We start from the raw sequence: 21,245 nt of genomic DNA on the forward strand, positions 1-21,245 counted from the left end.
TGCCTGCCTTGAACTTTTGAAATCTCAGTATTAAAATATGTATTTCAGTATTTGATGTGTTTTGATGTATTTTTATGTATTGATATCATTTTACATACGTTGATTCAAAATATTTAAATCGGATTCCACTTACAAAATCAGACTAGTAATGTATATGTGCTTCGATCATCTTTGTTCAGTAGTTGAGGCTTTTATCCCCATCATGGGTCTGTAATTGGTATCAAATATACTATATAGGCCCATTAAGGATTCGTAAGATATGGGAAATAACGTTGGGCTTTATTTCGTCACCATGGGTTTAGTTGTTGTTGTTGAGTTGTCTTTTTCGCATCTGGACGGATATTGTCCGTATGAATTTCTTAGACTATAAAGATTAAATGTAATTTCAAATTATTATTTGATATACTTAATTCAATTTTATAAATTTAATATCTTCAAAAAAGTTTGTGTCCACAATATAACAAATGTTATCAAAGCAAAAAAAAAAAAAAAAACTTCTTCTAATATAACAAATTTCCCTAAATAGCTTGCAAATTATCTGTAAACATGATGAAAATATTAAACATGATGAAAAATATTAAATTATCATATTATTCAAAAAATAATTAATTAGCCAAAAGCTATATATGAATTTTGGGCCTTACAATAATATTTTCGCAAACGGCGCCTAAATAATTTGGGGGAAAAAATCAAAAACCCTATTTCCTTTTCATGAAGAGCGCTCGTTGAAATCACGCAATAAGTAGAACACATTTGGACAAAAAGAAAAGATAAAATAAAATAAAAAACAAAACCCCCAAATTTGTGTCTCCTCCGGAAAAAAAATTCGAAATTCCGGATCCACCGCCATCAATCCCTAGCTTTCTCTCTCTTTCTCTATCTTCGCCGGCGAAACCAGTAGGGTTGCTCAATTCGTTGGTAGAGTACTGTGGCAATGAAGAAAGGAGCGAAGAGAAAGGGTGTTTCGAAAGCAGGTCGCAAAGCTGCTGTTGCGGAGACTCAGAACGATGAGGTGATAGAGGAGACGACGAAGACGACGCAGGAGGAGAGTCAACAGCATGAGGAAGAAGTCGTCGACGAGGTGAAGGAGAATGGGGAAGAAGAGGAGGCTAAGGGAGATCAAGAGGAAGAAGAGGATGCGAAACCTGATTCCTTAGAGGAGGATGAGGAGAATCAGGAAGATGAGGTCAAAGCTGAGGAAGTAAAGGAAGAAGTTGAGAAGAAACCTGTTGCTCGTCGTGGTGGTAAACGAAAGAGGGCTACGAAGAAGGATACTGAGATTAAAGATGAGAAGAAACCTGTTCCGAAAGCTAAGAAACCGAGAGCGGCCAAAGTTAAGGAAGAGCCTGTCTACTTCGAGGAGAAGCGTAGTCTGGTATGCTTTTGTTAACCTTAGCTTGAGATATTATGTAATTATAATTAGGATTCAGCACTTATGCAATATGGGGTTAGTTATGCTAATTTGATGACTCGAAATTCTCTGTGAAAACAACAATGAGATACGTTTTTGGACCTGTATGTTCATCTTATAGCTTAACTTATAATGTGGATCTGTTTAGTGTTCTTGGTTGCAAGAACGATACACAAGATATAACTTTGTTGGTGGCTTTATCTATGAGAGCAATTGTGCGCCATTATACTTATTGTGTCAGATATAGTATGTCATTCCAAATGAGTGGTGTGGTGTTATCTCATTATCAAAAATATCTTCAATACTTCAGTATTTTTAAGTTCTAATAAAAGAGGTTGTTTTTCTGGTCTTATTTCTTCTGTGTATGTTGCAAATTAACATGTGCGCTTGTTTTGTGTGTTTCAGGAGGATTTGTGGAAGGTTGCATTTCCAGTGGGAACTGAGGTATATTGTTTTTGTGGAATTTGGCTTCAACATCAGAGCTACTGTTTCCATTGATAGTCCTTGCTTATGTTTGTTACATTGTGATGGCAGTGGGATCAATTAGATGCACTTTATGAATTCAATTGGGATTTCCAAAATCTTGAAGTAAGTTGTTTGGATTACGTTCTCTATTGTTTAGTTGACATGTTTTCCGGGGTGGACGAGAGTCTGATATTTTCTTCATTTGTATGTCAGGAAGCATTGGAGGAAGGAGGAAAGCTCTATGGGAAGAAGGTTTATGTCTTTGGCTGTACAGAACGTAAGCTACTTCTCTCGCTTTTTTTAATCTTGCTTTGATTATAGGTAGTTTACTGTCTTCTTATCGTTTGACTTGTCTAAATAATCCTCGGCTCTTGTGGTTCTTTCTAATTTACTTCAAAAATCTATGCTCTCTTCCTTTTCTTGAACATTTGCTTCTTGTTCTTGTCTAAGTTTTTCTTTTTAACGTTACAGCTCAACTAGTCCCCTACAAAGGCGCAAACAAGATTGTCCATGTCCCAGCTGTTGTTGTTGTAAGTTCTTGTTCTATTTAAGTTGGCTTGCTGTCACTGATCTCTGAATTTCAGATCATATATTATCTCATTTCTCTTTCTAAAATTCATCAATTTTATATATGCAGATTGAATCACCCTTTCCGCCTTCTGATAAGATAGGAATCACATCTGTTCAGAGAGAAGTGGAGGAAATCATTCCAATGAAGAAGATGAAAATGGACTGGCTTCCATACATTCCGATTGAGAAAAGGTAATATGTGTTCCACGTGCATCTGTTAGACATTTGGTGGCATGGCCTAAATCATTGAGAAGAGAAACAGAGATTCTTTCTTGGGCTATTCTTACTTCTGATGTTTACCAGCAGTTGCTTACTACTTTTCCTTTGTTCTTCTTGCAGAGATAGACAAGTGGATAAGATGAATTCTCAAATTTTTACTTTGGGTTGTACGCAGAGAAGGTAAGTAACATGTGTTCTCTTCTTTTATCAGTGTAAGATGACTGGTAGAGTTATAAAAATCGATTTTCGCTCGCTATGAACGGATTTTGAGTAACATTACATTCGTATTGAAATTCGAACATGAAAACATGGCTTCACGTAGCTACTATGTGTGATGAGTCGGGTTGCATTGTTTGTTCCCTCATTCAGTTATGTTTCTTTAGGGTGCAGAAATTTGATACATGGGTCTTTTTGTTGCAAATATGTGGCTTCTACAGATAGTATTGTTTAAATTCTCCAGTTCTGGTGTACTTAATTTAACTTTGTACGTTATCTGCAGATCTGCTCTCAGACATATGAAGGAAGATCAACTTAAGAAGTTTGAGTATTGCCTTCCTTGTGAGTTTTATTCATCTACTACCAATACTAGTTAAATTTGCAGAGTGAACCATTTATAGCAGATGGCAGGCTGTTAGCAGTTGTATATTCGTATGTTTTATCTTGTTATGTATGTGGTATGCAGCAACAAATTCTAATCTCTCTTTTTTTTTTCTTTGCAGATTTCTATCAACCCTTTAAGGAAGATGAACTTGAACAGAGTACTGAGGTCCAAATAATGTTCCCCTCTGAACCCCCGGTAAGTTTTCTGGCATGCAATGACTGTTTTGAAGTGGCAGGTCTACATGAAATGATCTGATAGGGGGACATTGTTTTGGGGTTTTCATCAAGCTTTGATTTTCTGTTTGTGCAGGTTGTATGTGAATTTGACTGGGAGTTTGATGAACTTCAGGTGTGTATTTGGCTTTTTTGTGATGATAAAACTTGTTTTTTTCCTTCATTTGAGTCCAGATAATTGTCATCTTTGCACTGCTCCTTCCTTGTGTGTTCGAAATCGCATTCATTGTATGCTGAGTCTTGAGATGGCTTTTTATTCCTCTATCTCAGGAATTTGTCGATAAACTGGTTGAAGAGGAAGCATTACCTGCTGAACAAGCGGATGAATTCAAAGTAAGAGTGAGGTGTAACGTAACTGTCAGTTTTTGACGCTTGAGTAACTTCTCTAATTACCGTTTTTTTCCTTCTCAGGAATATGTCAAAGAGCAAGTTCGAGCAGCAAAGAAAGCAAATCGAGAGGCCAAAGATGCTCGAAAGAAAGCAATAGAAGAAATGAGCGAAGATACTAAGCAAGCCTTTCAAAAGATGAAGTTCTACAAATTCTACCCTCAGCCTTCACCAGATACACCAGACGTCTCTGGTGTCCAGGTAAAACAAAAAGCTCAAAAATCCACCTTTAATTTGTTTAAATCTGTTTCAGTCTAACAAATAGGATACTGATAAAAAAAGGGTTTTGATTATAGTTTGTTACAAAGCTCTGAGTATGTGAATGATCTGGTTTTCGCTTCTTCTGTTTTTGCAGTCCCCATTCATTAACCGATACTATGGAAAGGCTCATGAAGTCCTTTGAGATCAGATGATCAGATGTTTGAGAAGCCAGAAAGCTTTTCTTGGAAGCTTCAGCAGAAATCAAAGTTATTTTTAATCACAGGTGCTCTCAGAAACTCTTTGAGCTTTTATAGTTATTAAGCCAAGTTTGTAGGACAAAATGTCTTTTACTTTTATGAGTTTGTATTCTCCTCGGGAGTACTTGAGATCTTAGAAGAGTCACGGGAACCCAATTCTTTTTGCGGAAAATCGAGACAGCTTTTTATCTCTCTATGCTTTAAGTTTTTCTTAAATTGCAATGGCATTTCTCACATTACTTTAGACTCTAGACGATTATGCTAATTATAAGAAAAGTAAGAGTATTTTAGTGGGGGTTTTCCAACTAGTTGTCAAAGTTTCGACAATAACAAAATGGTATTATTTAGTTGGACCCAATAATATATTATATGAAAGAGAGATGGACAGACATAGACAAAATATAATAAGTTTGGCATCTTTCATTTTATGGTTAGAGAAAATGACATTCTAAAAGGAGCAAATAAATAGACTACTCAAGAGTTATAATGTTTATATATATATTTGTATTATCATTAAAATTCGCGACAAGGAGATATATATTCCAAGTGGGAATGTATAAATCAATCAGTCAAACAGTGCCATAAATCTTCAAAAAGCTTATTAACCTTAGGGTAGTCAAGTTATTTATTTATTTTTGCATGAAATGTCAATAATTTATGTTTTGTCAACTAATTATTTAAATTAAAATAGCAAATTATGGTCATATTTAGCTAATTTACACAGAATAATGTATGTGATTAGGGGAAAAAAAATAGACAGGTTGGTCCGGAAGAGTAGTAGTAATTGAGTATGACAGACCACGTTCTTCTCTTATTTAGTATCTCCGTTCCCGTTTAAGGAGTAGTACAGTGTACGGACAAAGAACTTAACGGCGTTACTTACAATATCCCCGTCACGTTGTGTTGCATGTGAGAAAAAGGGTTTGGGTGCGAATTTTCTTCATCTTCAGAAAAGAGAAAAAAAAAGAAAAGACACAGCGACTCAAAGACATGCCATTGTCCTTTCCAGTCTGTTTTTTTACTTATCTGCAAAGTGCAAACTAATCATATATTATTCCACCACTTCTCTTCCTCTCTTTTCACCTTTTAAAAAAATAATATTTATTGTTATATCCTTTTAAACAAATATTTTGGGTTGGTACTTGTACTCATATCCTGGTTTTGAATCTACCGGTTTTGGTATCATTAACTACGTCAAGTTAATTATGTTTCCTAAACTAGTATATGTAATAACAAAGATGATAAATGCTGATAAGTGATAATGACTTGACGCAATTAGTGTAACAAAATGTAATGACACATCTAACAACTCTTTTTCATTTAAAGTAGTCTTTTTTTCACGGTATGATTGATTTTAAGTAAAACCTTTGAACAATAGTCACTGGTCTTCTAAGATGGTTTCCCCAAAACACCTTTTTGAGTCCATTTTATGTGGTTTGGTTACTTATTTGAATGTCAGAGAATATTCAAAAGAGATCACACTATGGTCTATGTAAAAACATAAGTTTTTTTAACATGAGAGAAAAAAAAACTGGTAGTCAGGTTACCAAAAAAGAAAAAAGAACTAGAGAGAGTAATCACTAATCAGTAATTATAGATTCCATTAACAAAAAATTGATTCCATTAACTAGAGTAAAAGTAGGTAAAGAGAAAACTCATAATTCCTAAAATGATAAAAGTTTTTAAAATATCTGAACTTTAAATTGGAAACTAGTATTAATCTCTGATTGCATAGAAAAAAATGTCATACCATAAAGAAGTATAAGAAAACTAATATAAAAATTCGATTTTTTTTTGGAAAACCTCAAAAACACACTCTTCTCTCTCTCTTCTTCTTCTTCCCCTCTTTCAATTTTTTTCAGATTCCGAGTACAATCCCTAAATCTCCGTCTCTCTGTTTCTCTCTTCTCTCAAGTCTCAGCTATGAATCCTTACTAGGGTTTATTCTTTCTGTGTTTCTCACTCTGCATTTGCTTCTGTGGAGTAGATAGATTCTTCAGGGCTAAATGAGTCATTTTCTCACTTTCTGCTTCCTCTCACTCCTTCTCCTCCTCCACGGTGCCAACGCCGTCACCGAGACGGAGCTCCGATCTCTACTCGAGTTCCGTAAAGGGATCCGTGACGAGACCTCACACCAACGAATCTCATGGTCAGATACAAGCAGCCTCACTGATCCATCTACTTGCCCTAATGACTGGCCTGGTATCTCTTGCGACCCTGAAACCGGTTCAATCATCGCCATTAATCTCGACCGTCGTGGTCTCTCCGGCGAACTCAAATTCAGCACTCTCTCTGGTCTTACTCGTCTTCGTAACCTCTCTTTATCCGGAAACAGCTTCTCGGGTCGGGTCGTTCCTTCATTGGGTGGAATCTCGTCGCTTCAACACTTAGATCTGTCGGATAACGGTTTCTACGGACCTATACCGGGTCGGATCTCGGAGCTTTGGAGTTTGAATCATCTCAATTTGTCTTCCAACAAGTTCGAAGGTGGGTTTCCTAGTGGCTTTCGGAATCTTCAGCAGCTAAGATCTTTGGATTTGCATAAGAACGAGATTTGGGGAGATGTTGGTGAGATTTTCACTGAGCTTAAGAATGTTGAGTTCGTTGATTTGAGCTGTAACCGTTTCAACGGTGGCTTATCTTTACCAATGGAGAACATTTCCAGCATTTCCAACACTCTCCGTCACTTGAATTTGAGCCACAATGCGTTAAATGGCAAGTTTTTCAGTGAGGAGTCCATTGGTTCGTTCAAGAATCTCGAGATTGTTGACTTAGAGAATAACCAGATCAATGGTGAGTTACCGCATTTTGGATCACAGCCGAGTTTGAGAATATTGAAGCTTGCTCGTAACGAGTTGTTCGGTTTAGTACCTCAAGAGTTGTTGCAGAGTTCGATTCCTTTGCTAGAGCTAGATCTAAGTCGAAACGGTTTTACAGGTTAATTCAAATCTTACAACTTTTCTCTTCTTGCTACTTTTAGGGTATACAGGAATAGAATTATTGAACTTTATGTCATTGAGCATTGATTTGACTGGTTTCATGGTCTTGACTAGACACTTGTGTCACATTGTCTGAAGCTGTTGTATAAATGTATATTAAAGGAGTTTCTTTTGGTTCAAATGCAGGATCAATTAGTGAAATCAATTCATCAACGTTAACTATGTTGAATCTTTCTTCTAACGGCCTGTCTGGGGATCTTCCGTCGAGTTTTAAAAGTTGCTCAGTGATAGATTTGAGTGGGAATACTTTCTCTGGCGACGTGTCTGTTGTTCAAAAGTGGGAAGCTACTCCAGATGTTCTTGATCTTAGCTCAAACAACTTGTCGGGAAGCTTGCCGAACTTTACTTCTGCATTTTCAAGATTAAGTGTGTTGAGCATTAGGAATAATTCTGTCTCTGGTAGCTTGCCTTCTCTGTGGGGTGATTCTCAATTCTCTGTGATTGATCTCAGTTCAAATAAGTTCAGTGGCTTCATTCCAGTGAGTTTCTTCACTTTTGCAAGCTTGAGAAGTTTGAATCTTTCTAGGAATAACTTGGAGGGGCCAATTCCTTTTCGAGGTTCACGTGCAAGCGAACTTTTGGTTCTAAATTCTTATCCGCAGATGGAGTTACTTGACCTTTCAACCAATTCTTTGACGGGTATGCTGCCTGGGGATATAGGTACAATGGAAAAAATTAAAGTGCTGAATCTTGCCAATAATAAGCTGTCCGGGGAACTTCCAAGCGACCTCAACAAGCTTAGTGGCCTTTTGTTCCTTGACTTGTCAAACAATACTTTCAAGGGTCAAATTCCCAATAAGCTTCCTTCCCAAATGGTGGGATTCAATGTGTCGTATAACGACCTATCAGGCATAATTCCGGAAGACCTTAGAAGCTACCCGCCTTCTTCATTTTATCCTGGTAACTCCAAGCTAAGTCTCCCAGGACGGATTCCAGCGGATTCTTCTGGTGATCTGTCTTTACCTGGGAAAAAACATCATTCGAAGCTTAGCATAAGAATAGCGATTATTGTTGCTTCAGTTGGAGCTGCTATTATGATTCTTTTTGTCTTGTTTGCCTATCATCGAACACAGCTCAAGGACTTTCACGGGAGGAATAGATTTACAGACCAAGCAACGACTAGAGACACCAAGTTTGGACGCTCTTCTCGTCCCTCCTTATTCAACTTCAGCTCAAATGTTGAGCAGCAGTCATCATCTTTGAGCTTCTCAAACGATCACTTGCTCACCGCAAATTCAAGGTCGTTATCTGGGATACCCGGATGTGAAGCTGAAATATCCGAGCAGGGTGCGCCTGCTACTTCTGCTCCTACAAACCTCCTTGATGATTATCCTGCAGCATCTGGGCGCAAGTCTTCTTCAGGAGGCTCCCCACTATCCTCCTCACCCCGTTTTAGCGACCAGCCTGTGATGTTAGATGTTTACTCACCTGATAGATTGGCCGGAGAACTCTTCTTCTTAGACGTTTCACTAAAACTCACAGCAGAAGAGTTATCCCGAGCTCCTGCAGAAGTTCTAGGTAGAAGCAGCCATGGAACACTGTACAAAGCAACACTGGATAATGGACACATGTTGACGGTGAAATGGTTGAGAGTTGGCCTCGTGAGGCATAAGAAAGATTTCGCACGGGAAGCCAAAAAAATCGGCTCTTTAAAACATCCTAACATTGTTCCGTTGCGAGCATACTATTGGGGTCCCAGAGAACAAGAAAGACTTCTCCTGTCTGATTACCTGAGAGGAGAGAGCTTAGCCATGCATCTTTACGGTTAGAAGATCTTTTAATTAGTCTTTTTAGTCCTATAACTACAAGCCTTTCTGTATCTTGTTTGAAAAAAAGTTAATCACCCTGCCAAATTTTCTGTGCAGAGACTACTCCTCGGAGGTATTCTCCAATGTCCTTCAGCCAAAGACTAAAAGTTGCAGTTGAAGTGGCTCAGTGTCTTCTCTACCTTCATGATAGAGCAATGCCACACGGGAACTTGAAGCCAACTAACATAATCCTCTCAAGTCCTGACAATACCGTGCGAATAACTGATTACTGTGTTCACCGTTTGATGACTCCATCTGGTGTAGCGGAACAGATACTAAACATGAGTGCACTCGGTTACTCTGCTCCTGAACTTTCCTCGGCTTCCAAACCGATACCAACACTCAAATCCGATGTCTATGCGTTTGGTGTGATTCTCATGGAGCTTTTGACTAGACGGAGCGCAGGTGACATAATCTCAGGTCAAACAGGAGCCGTTGATCTGACCGATTGGGTGAGGTTGTGTGATCAAGAAGGAAGGAGAATGGATTGCATAGACAGAGACATAGCAGGTGGGGAAGAGTTCTCAAAGGGAATGGAGGATGCACTTGCTGTTGCAATCAGGTGCATTCTCTCTGTCAATGAAAGGCCTAACATCAGACAAGTTCTTGATCATCTTACTTCAATTTCTGCCTGAGATTTGTTTGTTTTTTTATCTCTTCTAAATTTTTCTGTAAATCTCCATGGATTTCCTTTCACACATCATCCCATTTTTTCTTCTTCTTTTCTGGTTTTATGTTTCTCTCTAGTAGTTTGATCAGATGATTCAGAATGATCCTCAGGTGTTCTTACATTTATTTTTTGTTGATTATTTTTCCCCTTCCTTGTAAAGGTAGAAGAAAATCTAATCCCATTGATTCTGACAGAAACATTTGTGTTTGCTTATTGATTCTTTTTTTTATAAATTGTTTTTTTTATCTCTTTTCGACTATATATGATTCACATTGATTTTTGTAATTTTCACTAATGTCTTTTTATTTATTCCCCTTCCCCCATTCTATTATTACATATTTTGTTAAATAATTTTACCATGGTTATAAATCAAGTTCGTAATGTCACATTAAAATCATATATACCACAAGCTTATCTATAATATTACATACAAAAAAAAAAGAACAACCATCGAAAAGTTGGTTTCTAAAAAGCTATAAACTTTACGTTGCTGATCATATGTACAACTTTCCTCAAACATTTCCTTTAGCCGCAAGACAAGATTCATCATCACACAGCAGCTTGTGTTATTGCTCTTGTTCTTGACCCAAAAATCCACTCACCAGCAAACTCCATTCTTGATTGTTAAGGTCTCAAACCTTTCTTGACATCTAAACACCTTAATTACGTTGGTTCACGTTGCCTAGCCGCCCAACTCGAACTCAAAGCTCGAAGCCTTTGGAAATACTCCCCTAATGCTAACAAACCTCTAGCCGCTTGTCGCGTGGTTAAGATCCGATGCATCTGTTGCAATGTCTCATGTCTCAGATGATCAGCCTACAACAACAAAACAGTTTAAGAACAACAACAAACTCAAGAAACTAGTTGTTATCCTTCGTTAGTTTTTGTAAAAACATTTCTTTCTTACTTGATTTACAAAGCTGACCAAAGCCTCCAATCTCTCCATAGCACAAGTCATTTGAGGAATATAACTTCCTTCACCAAGTTTCCCGGCTGCTACACTCTCTGCTAATGTATGTTGCAGTTTCTCCATACCTTGGGATAACGCATCTTCTGCTTGTTGACATGATTGCCTCAGATTACATACATCCAAAAGTTGTTGATCCGTCAAAGGATCAAAATGCGGTAACAGAACCTAACACAAAAAAAAAAATCCATATCCAAAATCATTGCAAAAAAAACCATTACAATTTATGGATTAATGACAGGTTTTTCTATTACCTTGAGAAGCTCTGAGGGTCTAAATCCGCCTATCCACAAGAAAAACCGCTCTGCTGAAGTTTTCCACATTCCGGACATGACATAGAAAACATCGATTTTTGCAGCGGCTGACTTCATTCGGAAGAGTTGAAAGTAATGTTTCATGGCATTCTCGACTAGAGAACGAAGCTCTATATCACTAACTTGTCCATGTAAAACCGTTCTTAGTTCACATATTTGCCTGTTCTGTTCTTCCACCCAATGTCCATATTCCATCTCAAATGCAACAATCCCTAACAAGAAAAAGAAAACTGATGAATCTCAAAATCAAATGGAAACTACCTAAACGCTAAAGGTGAAAGAAGACTCAAACCTGAGCTCATGTTATCTGAGAAACTAAGAGCATTGGTATCTACTCCGTTCCCCACATAGAAACCCTGCAACATTATGATCATATATTATTACATCAACAAGATACTTAAGGAAGAATAATATTTTGTGCAAACCTGTTGTCTAGCACGATCGAGTTCTTGCTCTAAATGAATTAGCTTTAACCGGCTAGTCTCTAGCTGCTGAACATAAGCCTGCAAGAAAATACTCTATAGCTCAGTTTAAAGAAAACAAAACTGTTTTACGAGTTGCAGGAACATAAAGTTTCATACTTTCTTGCGCAAACGACTTTTCCTAGCTGCCTCTCGATTCTGTGCTAGCCTTCTCTGTATCTGTGAAGACATAAAGATTAAAATGACAAAATCTTCAAGGAATTAAGATAACCAAATGAGCTATATTATAACTTACCTTATCAGGATGTCTAGATGTGGAAGCCTCTTGGTCAAACTTGTGAGGAGTTCCTTCTGTCCCATGAGAAGTATCCTCTGACTGAACAAAGATTAAAGCAAGCATTAGTTTCTGAATTCACTTTATCTGAAATATATAGCAAACTTTGAAGTACCAAGCTGTCTGGTTTTTCGTTAGTCGGGATTATGATAGAGCCAGGCGTATACATGTCTCCATTGTTCTTGAAACTTTCTTCCCACATACCGATTTGGTTGAGAGGCTCGTAAACTTCAAACCTTCTCGGTGGAACAAAATGTGTCGAGGTTGTATTCATATTTCTTCAACTAGCAACAAAACAAAAAAAAAAAAATACAAAACTTCATTCATCAAAGTCAAGAATTGCAAAAGATACAAGATCACAAGTTAAAGAGATATGTAAGTGATTTGCAGCCAAAAGCAAAGGTTGTGACATTAAGTCATTATCCATCACCCAATTCGTCAACGCTAGCTACTACCTTCCCTACATCTATAAGCTCCATTGATATGGCGAAACATCGGAGTCATCATATACACCCGAAAAGCCCTGTTCTTTTACTAGTGTCTTTTGAAAGGTTGTCAAATAGATACAAGTCACTGAATTTTGTTCTCAAAACCTCTAATTGCATTTCCAAAAACAGACCAAACTCTAATGTCATTGTCAGTTATTGGTTCCTACTGTATCTTCTTCTTTTAGCCACTAATGGTGGACCATCTTAAACACCTCCCAATAAGGAAAAAAAATCCATTACTCTCACCCAGTGATTTGATATAACATTCTTGTTATAAAAGTCAAGATTCGATTATAAGATATAGAACCAAATTATCACATAGCAAATCATGAAATGGTATATCAGAAGCAACCATCAGAATAAAAGTTACAGCTTCAATAAGAGAATGAAACAGAGAAACACAAAGTTTGAACCTTTTTTTGCAGTCAAGCAGAGATAATGATATTCATATCAACCAAGAGATGAAAATTCAGAAAGAAGAGAGATCCGAAGTCGAACCTTGTTCTGGTCTTTTGTGTCAAAAGGGCTTCAAAAAAGACGAACTTTTCCCGCGGAAACCATGAAAAGAGAAAACTAAAGCTAGATGAACTTTTCACTTTCAGCGACGAAATCGAACGCTAAGCCTAGAAATCTGCAGCTTAAACCGGTCTGATAGAATAAGGGATGGTAAAATCTCGTTCTCTGAACTTGTCATCTCGAAGAAGGAGAAGAAGAATCATTCAAGAGAGAACACGACAACTTTAAAAGAGAGACCTTTGATTGAGTTTTCTAAATTTTTCTATATCCTAATAAATGTCAATAAAAATATATATACTAACATTTATTTCTGTTTTTTTTTTTGGTTTGTTGATTCTTCGGTGATATTTGTCCTTTAAGTATATGTACTAGATACATCAGCTACACAGTCAAAAACCAAATTTTGACATGTTTAAGATACCTTTAAGTCCATAATTTATTCGATTACTAATTTAATTTTGTTTCTGGTTATTCTGTATTTCTCTCATTTGTCATGTCTCCACTACCTCGCTGATGTTACACACCAAGTATATTGGAAAATTATTCAGTAATAATAATTCATACTCTTTTAAGTTTTCCAACGATATATTTATTATCCATCACACGTCAAAGTTTGCGGCGAGTCTCGTCGGTGATGACGTGCCAATTGACGGCACACGCGCGGCTTAGTAGCGCGTGGGAAGAGGGTAAATTACTAAATCATATTATTGTGGTAAGATTTGTCGCGGGAATGAGAGAAGCGGTTAAACTTTCTAACTTCTATGTTGGGATTTATAAGACATCAATCAAAACAAAGTACTTGACATAATCGCAAGCCTGACGTCAAAATAAAAAAATAAGATGCGCGTAGTCATTAGTTTTGATAGTTCTATAGCATGCTGACCAAATATTGGGTTAAGATTACCCAATATATATAAGAGAACAATAATATTGAGGTTTCTCTATAAGCAAAACAAGAGACCGATAAGCATGTAATCTTTAAAGTTTTCAACTTACTAAGCAACGCTTATATAATAAAATTATATCAACATTTAGGCAGGCCTGCATTTAGGTATAGTTTATATCCAGGTTATGCCAACGAAAAAGATTCACATATACGTCTTGTTGTACTATTTGATAATATTTATATACTGAAAAAGATAAACGAACCTTTGCGAAGGAATCACTTAGCTGATAAAGAAATATTGAATTATTTTTGATTTAGAACAGATTGGCTCTTCAACTTGCATTGGAGTCGGAGACATATTTGTGTTGGGTGACCACAACTTCTATCCACTTGCCTCTTTACTAATTATTTTAAACACAACGAATACTAACTAATTTATGTGATTTGGTGCATTTTTCCGTGTAAACAGTATCTAACCAACTTTCCCTTTTCCTTTAGTATGTTATCATACATTCATACGTATATTATTCTTGTTCACGTATTACATTGTTTGCCTGGCAGTAATTAGTTTCCTGACATATTCACACATAATTTTTTCTTTTCCATATGATTAAGGGCTGTGAGTGAAGTCATTTAGCAAACAAAAGAAAGAAGGCTATGAATGAAGACGTCATTGAGGGAAGAGTCCTATGTCGACACAATTTTTTCAAAATATGAATAATGTATTAACAGTATTAGAATACAAAAAACATTAACAATGAAAATAAATAAATTCGAAAAGATATTAATGAGACATGACGCACAAACTCTTTGCTTTTACCTATTTGTGGAATTCTTCCCAAGTGCTATCTTATTAAAAAAAAGTGGTTTGCCACTAAGAGTGGGTGTCGTCACTCTTCTTTTTTCATTTGTATTTTTGGCTAACAATATTCATGTCTTGAATTCAATCTTTGAGTTTTCACGAACCCTGTAATATTTAACTCGACTTCTACATTCTAAAAGATATTATCTTTTAGTTTTGTTTAATTTATAAAATATTATAGAAAGGATTCTATATATGATTGAGTGCCTGAACGTAGAGCCAATCATTCGTGAACGATAAATAGTACACCAAAGATAAAACATTTTATATGAAAGTGATTTATGTTGGCGTGTTAACACCCAGTTAAATGTAGTGTGGTTCAATATTGTTCCCATTTTGAAGCAAAAGCTGAGACGATAAGTTATACATTTTTAATGTCATTCGAATTTACAAACATGGACTTTAATTATCAACTGTTTTTTCGGCACCGGAAATCTTTCGAAAAAGCTTGATTTTTTCCGAATTTTGACTATATAATATGGAAGAACCTAGTCAAGACAATCCGTAGTTGGCGGATAATCCTTAATTTCCCATAAAACTTTTTAGATTATTTGAAAAGTTAAGAATGACAAAATGTTTTGGGATTTGGTCCCGAGCCACTCGACATTTGGAAAAATGTTTTGGACGAAGGGATAAAAAGGATACGAATGCCAGGTAAATCGAAGCAAACTTGAAAGTTTTTTAAGTAATGTTTTAGAGATATTGTTGTTTCTATTTATGTATGCTCAAATGTGAGTGTGTTTGACGTGAAAAGGAACAAAAGAAGGCAGTGCAACTGTAGAAGTAGATCACACTTATCCACTAAATAGGTGTAAAGGTATGATGTTTTTATTCGATGAATTTCATTGCAAGGATTTTCTTGAAACAAATAGATAGATTTGTGAAGTAGCCAATTGAGTAGATTGTTCATATGTACATTTGACTCATAATAGTTTTTATAGCCAAGTTGATTAATTAATCGAAGTAACTTACTTTCTAAATACTCATTATATATATATATATATATATATCTTACATTCTTTCTAAATTTCATATGAATATAATATATCAAATAAAGATATATGTCTTTCTAGAAACAAAAGAAAAAGAACGTAAAATAGGAAGAAAGTAAGAAAATTGAGGAAGTCTTTGCGACATTATCCCCAAGACAAAATGGGAACTATCATCATGTTAAGATTAACTTCCTTTTCTTCTCTTTCCTTTTGGTTCCTACCTTTGACTACATTTTATCTTCTTCTTTTACTTTACTCTTTTCTTCTACTATATTATATAAAAGCTGAATATTTATCAAAAATAAAATACGTATTCTGGTCAACATCTTTCGTCTAATAGTAATTTTGGTTGAAGTAAAAGATAGATAATCTAAAAGAAGATTATTAAAATCGTCGTGGAACGAGACCTATCATTTCCTGATCCCCCGAAACAAAAAATCATGAGTTGTAAGAGCATCCCCATCAGTTTTGAAAGCCCACAAAGAGAAGAAAGATTTAATTTGAAACCAAAAAGTTTTTTTGTCAAAAACTGAAAATGTCGAGAAATGGGCTGTAAGTAAGTTTATATAAAATTGGGCTTGTAACATAAGATTGAGAAATAATAATTTATGGCCCAATAAAGTGTTTTGAACAGATTTGGGTTTCGATAATGAGGAATAAAATGATTTCACAAAAAGTATAATATTATTTGGACAATGCCGACTAATCGAGGTTTTTAAAACCATTGTCTGTAACTAAAACAAGTATTGGTGCACACACGGTATCAATAAACCAACCTAGCCAATTTTCTCTTTAAAGAAACCATCAAAGCCAATAGAAAGTAATGTGATATGATTAACATAAAAAGAAAGTGGAACATTCCTCATTCAAAACCCGCACACTGAAGCCAGTATAAATAGCTTCGTGTATCTTTGGCATAGAATTGGAGACAGACAACTGATATAGGAAGATCCAACAATGGATTCATCGGCGGACATAGCAATATTAGTGGCAGATGAATGTAACCAAAAGGTGAATACAACGGCAGAGAAAGCATCGAATACAGCGGAGGTTGGGTGGTTGATGATGTTTGGGATTGAGGAGAAGAAGATTGAAAGTCTGATGAGGAAATTTGAAGCTAAATCTCAGTTTGCTGTGGCGGTTTCTAGTGGCTTTTTTCTGCTTAACTATGTTTCATCCTTGTACTATAAGTCACGTTTGAACCTCATGCTGGAAATCTAGTTTAGGCATGATGTTACTTTCATTTGCTTCTCTAATCACCAGAGGGCATGTTGCTTTAAGTTTCGAGTTCTACAAGCTTTGGTTTTATACTCTTTTGGGTTAGTTTTTAAGTACAGTTTCTTGTAAGTTAATGGAAACGGTGTCGTAGTAAGAAAAAACAAATCATCGTAGTAATTAAGCCTAATCCGATGCATTAATTAATCTCTGAAATTTGTTGGTTTGCACAAAAAAAAAAATTCCATTGTTGTTGTTCCACGGAACTCTAAAATGGAGAGTGGCGATGAGAGTCCGGTGGTTCTAATTACGGGATGTTCTCAGGGAGGAATTGGTCACGCGCTGGCCCGTGAGTTCACTGAGAAGGGATGTCGAGTGGTGGCGACGAGTCGATCACGGAGTACGATGACGGATCTGGAGCAAGATTCGAGGTTATTCGTGAAGGAGCTTGATGTGCAATCGGACCAGAATGTGAGTAAGGTTTTGTCGGAGGTTATTGATAAGTTCGGTAAGATCGACGTTCTTGTTAATAACGCCGGAGTTCAGTGCGTTGGACCTCTGGCGGAGACTCCAATTTCCGCCATGGAAAACACATTCAACACCAATGTTTTTGGTAATAAAGATTTGATTTTTAGTTTCAATTATTACATTTATTGGAGCTTCAACAGTTCTGGTTTTTTTGCTTATTAGTGAATCATTGGAATTTACAATCCATTTCAAATGTTGATTCTGTGGACATTCAAGGAACTCAAATACGTGTTGATCATGTGTGTTGCGTTTGGGCTGTTAGGAGAGTTTTGAAGAAGTGAATTTTTCAATGCAGGTTCCATGAGGATGACTCAAGCTGTTGTACCACACATGGTGTCTAAGAAAAAGGGAAAGATTGTCAACGTTGGAAGTATCACTGTTATGGCACCTGGTCCATGGGCTGGTGTCTATACAGCTACCAAAGCTGCTATTCATGCTCTTACCGATACTCTGAGGTTTGCTTTTACCGTTTTCAGATTTGGTTCCACTGTTTTAACTTATCAAACGCCGCTATTTGTGTCGTTTGAATAATCTTCCTATGTCGCATGCTGATATATATTCTGTTTGTTCTGTCAATGGAGATTTGATGGTAGTAAACTAAAAATTGTTGAAATGGTCTAATCTTTTTTTAAGGTGTGATCAAACTTGAGTATCATTATTTCTGAGGACTAAAGTCTGATGTTGGGTTAGGTTGATGATTCTTGATGTTCATGACAAGTGTAGTTGTTCAAATTATCCAGCACCGGATGGTTTTGGTTTGTCAATTGTTTTGTAATGTTTCCTGCTTAACGTCAGGTTGGAGCTTCGTCCGTTTGGGATTGATGTCATCAATGTTGTCCCGGGAGGAATAAGAACAAACATAGCAAACTCAGCTGTGGCAACTTTCAACAAAATGCCTGAGCTGAAACTATACAAGCCTTATGAAGAAGCTATCAGAGAAAGGGCGTTTATATCACAGAGGATGAATCCAACTCCTGCAGAAACATTTGCCAGAGACACTGTAGCCGCAGTGCTGAAGAAGAATCCACCCGCTTGGTTCTCGTCAGGCAGGTATTCAACCCTCATGGCAGTCATGTATCATATGCCCTTATGGCTCAAAGATTTTTTCCAGAAGCAGGTTTTAATGAAGAAGTGATAATCAGGTTGGGGTTTAAGACAGAATGTACCTTAAACACGAATGTAAAAGCTTTGTTCAAATTGTTAATTGAATCTCTTATGTCTCCATGTTTGAGTCAGTTCGGTTCTTAAGGTATAGAAGTATACATACATACAGGAAGGAGATAGAGAGTGAACAGGAGAAATTATTACATTATGTTGTAGAAACTTGTGGTACAAATATCTGTAACGGGAAAAGGTGAGGATTCTACAACCAGAGGAACAGTAGTTCTACTTTGATTTGACCCAACAATGTAACATCGAAACCGCATTCGAGCAGATAAAAAGGGTCAGAACTATCTAAAGCTATTAACTAACATCATTTCTATTTTAAGAATGGTGTGGAGCTCCGTAATACATTATCCCTGGTGGCTGGAAAGTTGGACCTTGTTGAGATTGCTGAGCTGAGTTCGACTGAGGAATTTGAGGCTGTTGATTACCTATCAAATGTGGTGGTGGTGGTGGTGGCGGAAGCCCAGGTGGCATTAACGGAATGTTGCCAAAGGCGTAAGGGTTATTCATTACCGGTGGTTTTAGGAACTGTGGTGGTGGTGGATTAGGTATTACATGGTACTGACCTTGTGTGGTAGGTGTCTGATTCTGGGAGTTGTTGTAAGAAGGGAATGAAGCATTAGTGTCTGAGACCGGAACTGTGCTCTCTGATTTGGATAGACCAGAAGTCTTTGTTGCTTCAGCTGCGAATGAAGATAGAACAGACTGCATTATCATATGTGATGAGGTTGACGCTGTGAGCATTGCAGCAATAGATGCAGGCGTCATTTTTGATGCTTGACCAGATTTGGTGTTGTCATTTGTCTCGGTTATCGTAGTGGCAGCAGTTGTTTGTTTTGATGTGTAATCCTCATCATTAAGCCGTTTCTGCATGTTTTGGGCTTCCTCTGTTTGTTCTTTAGCTACCTAATAATAACAAAATGGTTCATTAGCTGAAAGCTCAGGTTGGTCACAAAACGAAGATGCAGCGGGAATTCAAACACATACCTGAATCTGAGCTTTAAGATTGTCCAGTTCGGATTCCTGACACAAGTAAGCAAAAGAATGAAAATTAGATTACCGAAATAGTGAACTTGCTAAGTGCAAGAAAAGTATTTTGTACCTGTTCACGTAGTGCATCTTTAAGCTGGTTCACAAGGGAACTTCTACTTCCTTGAACAGATTTAAGTTTCTCAATACATTGTCTCAAAAGGTATTCTTCTTCTTCCAATTCTTTCGCCAAAGATTTTCTCTTCGGGTTGTCTTTTGCTGTAGAGACACAAGTTGATTTACACTAGATTTTGATAATCGATAATCAGTGTAACAGGTTTTTACCAGTAGAGCAGGCTTCTTCAACATCTTTCTCCATCTTCCGGATTCGTTTAACTGCAGACTTACATTTATTCATCTCAGCTTCTTCATTTGAGTTTTCTGCAACAACCAAATGATATGCTGATGCTATCTTCTCAGCCACACCACCACTTGATGCTAATTTCTGCATCCAAAAGCAAAAAACCGGGAAAATGCAATATGACTGATATTAATAGGGGAGAAAAGAAAACTTTGGTGTTTAGTGTTTTACCGTTCTGGACGATTTTGACTCCCGTTTTGAAGATTTGGATCCGCGAGGCCGCTTTTTGCTGATATCAAGTGGCAGAGGAACATCTTCTCCAAGCATTACATCTTTAAGACTCTTTGAACGTGATCCAAACACTCTTCTTTCTTCCCATATCTTGATCTACAAATCACGTAAACCAAATATCTCAATTAGCAATTAACTTCTCTATTCATGTCTTCTGTATTGCATCACACATCTCAAGAACCTTAAAGCTCTTCATCCCTAACATCAAACACTAGACTACCCCCAATACAAAACATGAGATTGAGCATTAACCAGACAAGAACAAAAGCTCCAACGAAGAATGAAAGAAAGAGAGAGAGAGAGAAATACCACACGTGCGACAGCGCTTTTGCCATTATCATCTCCTTGAGAAACAATGTCTTTAAGAGCCTTAGGAAGAACATTCCAGAACTCTTGCACAAACTCATTACCTTGACGCTTACTGTTCTGAAGAATATCATTAGCCAAATACAAAAGAGGGACTTTCTGATCCATCTCTGTACTGTGAAACTGTTTCTCCCATGTCGTAACGATCAATTCTGCTTTGCTCCGATTGAATATACACCAATGTGACAGAGCTTGATTCCAAAAGAGTCAAGAAACCAAACATCGAAAAAATTAAGCACAATTACAAGATCTAAGCATAAAGGTAAAAACTTTCATAATAAACTCGAGATGAAGTGGTTAAAAGAGGATACTTTCGATAGACTGTTGACTGCTATTGAGCTTAGCGAGCTTATCAATCAGGATCTGATCACTGAACACACTACTCATCCCACCAAAACTCACAAAACCCTAGAAAGCAGAGATTTTGGAGAATGTAAAAGATGCTCAAATCCCACAAGTGGTTTACGAATTAGAGTGAAAAGCAGCCGGATTTGCTTAAAGCCGGTGATCTGGGAGACAGAAGAATGCGGCGGAGCTGGACAACTCGTGCGGCGGAGGGTGAACGGAGAAAGAACCCTAGAAGGCAGAAGCAGCTGAGTAGTAGTAAGTAGGAGATGGTCGAAAACGACGACGTTTGACGCCGAAATCGATCCCTAGAGCTAAAATCGCAGAGAAGAGAGGAATCAGGAAACTTGTGTTTTTTTCTTTTGTGCTTTCAAACTTTAAGATGGGCTTTCACTTTCTTT

At 37.0% G+C, this 21,245-nt stretch overlaps 6 protein-coding genes across 11 annotated transcripts; 4 read left to right on the plus strand and 2 right to left on the minus strand.

Annotated features, from left to right (window-relative positions):
- Window positions 1-664: 664 nt before the first annotated feature.
- Window positions 665-4,640, plus strand: AT5G10010 (myosin-H heavy protein). The gene is made up of 13 exons (NM_121039.5): window positions 665-1,375; window positions 1,817-1,855; window positions 1,946-1,999; window positions 2,090-2,153; window positions 2,348-2,406; window positions 2,514-2,638; window positions 2,786-2,845; window positions 3,165-3,223; window positions 3,385-3,461; window positions 3,576-3,614; window positions 3,770-3,832; window positions 3,911-4,087; window positions 4,242-4,640. The coding sequence occupies exons 1-13, from the start codon at window positions 935-937 to the stop codon at window positions 4,287-4,289; spliced, it is 1,305 nt and encodes a 434-aa protein (NP_196563.2). The 5' UTR covers window positions 665-934; the 3' UTR covers window positions 4,290-4,640.
- A 1,440-nt stretch (window positions 4,641-6,080) lies between these two features.
- On the plus strand, window positions 6,081-10,079 carry AT5G10020 (Leucine-rich receptor-like protein kinase family protein). Of its 2 annotated transcripts, none has more exons than NM_121040.4 (3): window positions 6,081-7,281; window positions 7,470-9,107; window positions 9,209-10,079. In NM_121040.4, exons 1-3 carry the CDS (start codon window positions 6,351-6,353, stop codon window positions 9,784-9,786), a joined length of 3,147 nt encoding a protein of 1,048 aa, NP_196564.1. In that variant the 5' UTR covers window positions 6,081-6,350; the 3' UTR covers window positions 9,787-10,079. The 2 variants fall into 2 exon arrangements, with proteins under 2 accessions (NP_196564.1, NP_001078562.1); NM_001085093.2 differs by having other exon boundaries at window positions 6,166-7,137.
- Window positions 10,080-10,125: 46 nt separating this feature from the next.
- Window positions 10,126-17,106, minus strand: TGA4 (TGACG motif-binding factor 4). 5 transcript variants are annotated; one of them, NM_121041.5, is made up of 9 exons: window positions 12,845-13,346; window positions 11,974-12,142; window positions 11,820-11,900; window positions 11,684-11,743; window positions 11,528-11,605; window positions 11,395-11,458; window positions 11,043-11,314; window positions 10,729-10,956; window positions 10,126-10,637 (listed from the first exon to the last, which is right to left on the minus strand). In NM_121041.5, exons 2-9 carry the CDS (start codon window positions 12,130-12,132, stop codon window positions 10,485-10,487), a joined length of 1,095 nt encoding a protein of 364 aa, NP_196565.1. In that variant the 5' UTR covers window positions 12,133-12,142; window positions 12,845-13,346; the 3' UTR covers window positions 10,126-10,484. The 5 variants fall into 5 exon arrangements, with proteins under 5 accessions (NP_196565.1, NP_001330617.1, NP_001330616.1 ...); NM_001343085.1 differs by having other exon boundaries at window positions 10,131-10,637; window positions 12,314-13,184; NM_001343084.1 differs by having other exon boundaries at window positions 10,131-10,637; window positions 12,269-13,184.
- Window positions 16,560-16,994, plus strand: AT5G10040 (uncharacterized protein; the record flags this gene model as incomplete). Its single annotated transcript, NM_121042.2, has 1 exon — window positions 16,560-16,994. The coding sequence occupies one exon, from the start codon at window positions 16,560-16,562 to the stop codon at window positions 16,821-16,823; it is 264 nt and encodes an 87-aa protein (NP_196566.1). The 3' UTR covers window positions 16,824-16,994.
- Window positions 17,037-18,597, plus strand: AT5G10050 (NAD(P)-binding Rossmann-fold superfamily protein). The gene is made up of 3 exons (NM_121043.3): window positions 17,037-17,430; window positions 17,641-17,800; window positions 18,141-18,597. The coding sequence occupies exons 1-3, from the start codon at window positions 17,091-17,093 to the stop codon at window positions 18,478-18,480; spliced, it is 840 nt and encodes a 279-aa protein (NP_196567.2). The 5' UTR covers window positions 17,037-17,090; the 3' UTR covers window positions 18,481-18,597.
- AT5G10060 (ENTH/VHS family protein) lies at window positions 18,586-21,237 on the minus strand. Its single transcript, NM_121044.3, has 7 exons — window positions 20,811-21,237; window positions 20,443-20,690; window positions 20,074-20,229; window positions 19,827-19,986; window positions 19,615-19,760; window positions 19,500-19,535; window positions 18,586-19,418 (listed from the first exon to the last, which is right to left on the minus strand). The coding sequence occupies exons 1-7, from the start codon at window positions 20,884-20,886 to the stop codon at window positions 18,831-18,833; spliced, it is 1,410 nt and encodes a 469-aa protein (NP_196568.2). The 5' UTR covers window positions 20,887-21,237; the 3' UTR covers window positions 18,586-18,830.
- Window positions 21,238-21,245: the final 8 nt, after the last annotated feature.

The sequence above is a fragment of the Arabidopsis thaliana genome, chromosome 5 (genome assembly GCF_000001735.4).
Source record: "Arabidopsis thaliana chromosome 5, partial sequence".
Lineage (NCBI taxonomy): Eukaryota > Viridiplantae > Streptophyta > Magnoliopsida > Brassicales > Brassicaceae > Arabidopsis > Arabidopsis thaliana.